This window comes from Acanthisitta chloris, unplaced genomic scaffold, assembly GCF_000695815.1.
Source record: "Acanthisitta chloris isolate BGI_N310 unplaced genomic scaffold, ASM69581v1 scaffold15639, whole genome shotgun sequence".
In the NCBI taxonomy this organism is placed as follows: domain Eukaryota; kingdom Metazoa; phylum Chordata; class Aves; order Passeriformes; family Acanthisittidae; genus Acanthisitta; species Acanthisitta chloris.
The window spans coordinates 1-5,000 of record NW_008693231.1 but is presented as its reverse complement, the minus strand read 5'-3'; the positions used below and the strand labels follow the sequence as shown (position 1 = coordinate 5,000).

Below are 5,000 nucleotides of genomic sequence, written 5' to 3'. Positions count from 1 at the left end.
AATTTGGCGATCTTCTGAAAAAAAATAGTGTTGTGGAAAGCAAATGTGTTTTCTGTTTGACTCTCAAAACACAAAATTTCCATACTCAGAGCATAATATTTCAGCAGTATAAAGTCCTGGGAAATTTCAGTTGTTTCCTTTTGGAAAAGATTCTTCAAAATATTTCAAGTTCTTTGAATTAAAATATCCGATTCCCACACAAATCCAGACCAGTTTTTCCGATCCATTAAGAAAACTTCTCAGACAAGAACCAAAAATGTTTTCTAGAGCATCAAAGAAATCCCCACCCCTGTACTTACCTTCAATATATGCACTGCAAAGAAGGGGAGTACTACTATGGCTATTTTACAGATGGAACTGAAGCTCAAAGGCTGAATTACTTACCTGCTGCCAGACAAAAGCGTGGTGAAATATGGAACTGACTACAACAGTCCTAATTTCCAAGACAGTGTCCTAAACACTGCACCATTTTTCTTGCAGGGCCCAGTGCAGTCTGCACTATGCACAAACAGACCTCAGACCGTAGGATACTATGTGAAAACACTATGCTTTGACCTGAACTTTGTTTTTTGCTCTTTGCTGTTATACATTGTCCCCATAGAAACAGTGTATATTCTGCAGCACTTTCTCAGAAGCTGGAAAATAATTTCCTTCCACTAGCAAACATACTTTTTGGGTTGTGTGGTACAACAGAAAAAGCCAATACAGCTTTTCATTTACTGCTGTGTCTGCATGTTAACATGAAGGTCAGTAGGAGTGTACACAGTACTGGGAAAATGAGTAGTTAATTATTGCTACAGTGCAAGAAGGGGAAATACATGCTTTATTTTGGTTTAGAAAACAGCAAATCATAAGAACTGTTTCCATTTCTGGACTGTTTTTTGTAGAATGACATATGTAGAGTAAAATTTGTAATAACTGGAGGCTAGTTGATGTGCTCTGAGTATTACAGGGGGAAAAAAATCCCTCTCATCATCTGGAATAATCTCAATAAATAAGTGTAACATTCAGGAAGAAAAATCCCATTTGATTTTTCAAAATCCCATTTGATTTTTCAAAATCCCACAGGATTTTTCTTGCTGAATATTGTACTTATTGAGATTATTCCTTCTTGCTCACGTGTATAATCTGGCAACTTGCCACTCTCTTTTCTCATATTTACCCCTTCCAAGGTCTTTGTGCTTGAGGGTTTTATTGCATCATCAAGAGTCTGTAATGCTTCAGACCCAAGTTGTGTTTAGACCAAAATGCCAGATTTGCTCTTTATGGCATCAGATTTAATACCTTCAAAATGTCAGCATACAACAGCCAGGCCTAAACTTAGTACAATGTTTTGTCCCAAACATTCTATCAGAACAGGTTGACCAAAACTAGCAAAGGCAGGAGATGAGGTAGTCTGGGCACCAGAGAAGATATCCCCTTGTAGCCTGTGGAGAAGACCATGCTGGAGGAGATATCCACACCATAGCCAGGGGAGAAGCCCACACCAGAGCAGCTTGGTATTCCCTGAGGGAATTTCAGCTATGAAAAGCCCACACAGGAGGTGGAAAAAAAACATGAGGAAGGAGCAGAACTGTTATAAACTGACTGTAACTCTCCAATATGTCACTCAGGGAACTCGGGGAAGGAAATAGAGGAATCAGGAGTGAAGCAGACCCTGGAAAGAGGAGGCAGTGAGAAGATATTGGTTTAATTTTTGTTTCTCACTACCCAAATCTATTTTAACTGGCAATAAACTACATTAATTTTCTACTAGTTGAGACTGTTTTGCCTGCAGAAGTAACTGGTAAGCAATCTCCTTGCGTTTATCTGGACCCACAAGCTTTGTCATTTTATTTACTCCCCCTGTCCTGTCAAGGAGGAGGAGAAGTAAGAGCAGTGGCCAGAGAAGCAGCTGGCAGTTGGCCTAGGTACCTGCAACACCCACTTGCAAAACAAATGAAAAAAAGTACACATTGGTTTAAAAATTTTAATGTACAAGTTTACACTCACCATGTTGTATCTTCTGCACTGGCATCTCTCATTATAAACTTCTATAATTTTTTAAAAATAAACCCACACAAAGTAACTCTTAAACTAGTGAGGAGACTGCAGCCGTTTGCATGATTTATTCTATTCATAATTTATTCTACAAGTGTCTACAGATTAGAAAAAAATCCTCTTCCCTGTTCTCAAGGAAATACATATTTCACTTCTATACTCAAGAATCATTCAGCTCTCTAACAGTCTGTGAGTTATGCACCAGCATCCTCTGTCAAAATCAGCATGTTTTTATCTCTTGGGATTCCAATCAGTAGCCTTTATTGCTCCTCAGGTGGCCACACAGCATATTCAGAATTCTTCTCCAGCAACACCCAAAACACACTTCAGTGAAAGAAGGAACAGCTGAAGATGTCCATCTTCAGTTCTGCAACACGCTCAGCTGCCAACATTACTTTCTTCCAAATGGATCAGACCACACTTTTAACCCTACAAATCAAACAGGAGAATACCAGCAGTTCATAAGCAAGATTGTTGGAGAAAAGGAACAAATTAGGTCTGCTACTCCAGCCTTGTGTATGAAAAAATGAAAGAACACAACAATTCCTGCACTGAAATCACAACTCTGCTTAAGCTTGCAAAAATATGCAGAAAGACAACATCACCTTGATCTTAAAGCTTCAGATAATGGAAAAATCTATCACACTTACTCACAGGTAAGGTGTTCTAATACTGCTGGAACAACAATCTAGAATTGCTCCTTGCACTTAAACTTGTCTAGATTTCATTTTCAGCTAATGGATCTCATAACTTCTCAGCAGCAGCTAAATTTAGATGAAAAAGTTATGCTGAGGAGAACTGGTCAAGTACCTGCATCCTGGATAAATGAGCCACTCCAGTCCTCCTGAGTGTTTAGCAAAAACCACAGGTTTACCAGACTTTTGTTTCACAATACCCTTTCCACCTACTCTTCAGCATTTCACCATTTCCTTGGAAAGCAAGTCCTGCACTGATGACTTACCTGATATGTGTACTAAGGGCATGGCTTCAATCCTATGTGATTTTCCCCTGCAGCTGTTAGGCTTTTTAAAAAATACAGATACATTACCCTTTAACATACTCAGACATGACCTGTTTCATCAAGACAAGCACTCTCAAGTCTTTAATCGAGAAGTGCCAACCTCGTTTAAAGAACATTTATCATTATTTTAAAAAATGAACCATCAAGGATAGTTTGCCATACCTGAATTTTATTCCACTCTTATGCTTTTCTATACCTTTCACTGCAACAGTAGGGATCAAAAAGTTATTAGCACTGCATTCCAAATTTTCCTTCATGTGTAGTGGGTTTCTGCTTGCCCATCCACCCACAAGGCTGGTAGGTACTGACAAAGTGCTCACACACTGTGTTTAGGCTGAGTTGTAAAGCAGCACTCCACAAAACTAGGGTACAACAGGGTATTCTTTACAGCCACAGCTCAGCCCACCCGTGGGTCTTGTTTGCTCTGAGCTGGTTGAGAAGTTAAATTCCTGGTGTGGAAACTGGCATCTATTTTAGAAAGCGTGTAGGTAACAGCAACTCTGCAACTTATTTGGCCAGTTATGTCAATTTCAAACAAGTTCCATGAAATCCATGATTTCCCAGTGAAGAATTAGCCTGAAAAAAAATTTCACAGCACGTTTGTTACGTATGTATTCTTTGAACTATTCTTCACTGTGTTATTTAAATCCATATAAATACTCAGGTCTTATTTCAAGAGGATCTTTAAACAAACCAATGCAAACACATGAATCAAGTATACCTCCAGGCTGAATATCCTCTTGAACAATACCAGCTCGGTTTATTGACTGTTCTCTCTCTGGAAAACAGAACAGAAAGGACATTTCTAAAAAAAAAAGCCAATACCAGGTATCTTGACTGCACCCAATAATCTTTAAAGTTTTATTAATTCTAGATGCTACACAGTAAAAGTCTGTTGAGCACCCACCACCTACACAATGCAAATGCAGTCTTCACACATGACTGAGAAACTAACAGCTAGTCTGTTTTGAAAGGCTACCAACAGTAAGATAATCATCTTAAAGCAATGACTACTGTTTAATAAAAGAAGCCAAAATACCTGCTGTGATCCCAACACTTAGGGAATGACTAGTACTTTTAGGACCTATCATTCCTATGCTCAACATAAAAGTATTCAACAGACTTTTTTCTTTCCAGAATCAGTGATCCCCATTTTCAGGCCCTGAAGATTTTGCAAATAGATTTCATGACAGCATCCATAAAATTACTGCCTGTAAACTTTGTGAAATTAAGTAGCACAGGGTTATTTACCCATACACTGGGAAGGTCTCAGGCTTTGAAAGATTCAACCACTTCCAAGTAGAGAAATTGAGAAAACTGTATTATTTTCTCCTGAAAGGAAGTTGGAGTCAGGTGGGGGTTGGTCTCTTTTCCCAAGAATCTTGCAGTAGGACAAGAGGGCACAGACTCAAGCTCTGCCAGGGGAGGTTTAGGCTGGATATTAGGAAGAGATTTTTTACAGAGAGAGTGATCAGGAATTGAAATGTGCTGCCCAGGGAGGTGATGGATTCACCATCCCTGGAGGTTTCCAAGCTGAGACTGAATGTGCCACTTAGTACCACGGCCTAGTAACCACGATAGGGTTAGACTTGATAATCTTTGAGATCTCTTCCAACCAGATTGAGACTACAATTCTACAAAAGATCTTCACCACACGCTGACCCAACACGAGGAAACGACAACACTACGACCTTTTACCATTCGCTTTCTCTACGCCACCGGCTCCGCTCGGGCCGTCCCCTCCCAACCTTTTCCCCCCCCCGCAGCCGCGACTCACTGTACTCCTCAGGCAGCATCAGCGGCCGAAAATAAATGGGATAAAACGCAACTCCCACCACGAACACGAAAGCACCGAAGATACCAACGGTACGAGACAACGGCGCCATAGCAATGGGTGGGGGAAGCATCACCCAAACTCGCTTAGATCCACCTTCCTGGA

General features: G+C 40.2%; 1 protein-coding gene across 1 annotated transcript; it reads right to left on the bottom strand.

Moving 5' to 3' along the window:
- Positions 1-1,955: 1,955 nt before the first annotated feature.
- SMIM20 (small integral membrane protein 20) lies at positions 1,956-4,947 on the bottom strand. The gene is made up of 4 exons (XM_009083011.1): positions 4,839-4,947; positions 3,783-3,839; positions 2,070-2,469; positions 1,956-2,005 (listed from the first exon to the last, which is right to left on the bottom strand). The coding sequence occupies exons 1-3, from the start codon at positions 4,945-4,947 to the stop codon at positions 2,432-2,434; spliced, it is 204 nt and encodes a 67-aa protein (XP_009081259.1). The 3' UTR covers positions 1,956-2,005; positions 2,070-2,431.
- Between the last annotated feature and the right edge of the window lie 53 nt (positions 4,948-5,000).

Bases quoted from the DNA above. Each gene is read 5' to 3' on its own strand.
- SMIM20 (XM_009083011.1), bottom strand. From the start codon at position 4,947: ATGGCGCCGTTGTCTCGTACCGTTGGTATCTTCGGTGCTTTCGTGTTC. The intron at 3,840-4,838 runs GTGAGTCGCGGC...TCTGTTTTCCAG, and splicing joins GATGCTGCCTGAGGAGTACA to AGAGAGAACAGTCAATAAAC. The intron at 2,470-3,782 runs GTATACTTGATT...TTTGATTTGTAG, and splicing joins AGAGGATATTCAGCCTGGAG to GGTTAAAAGTGTGGTCTGAT.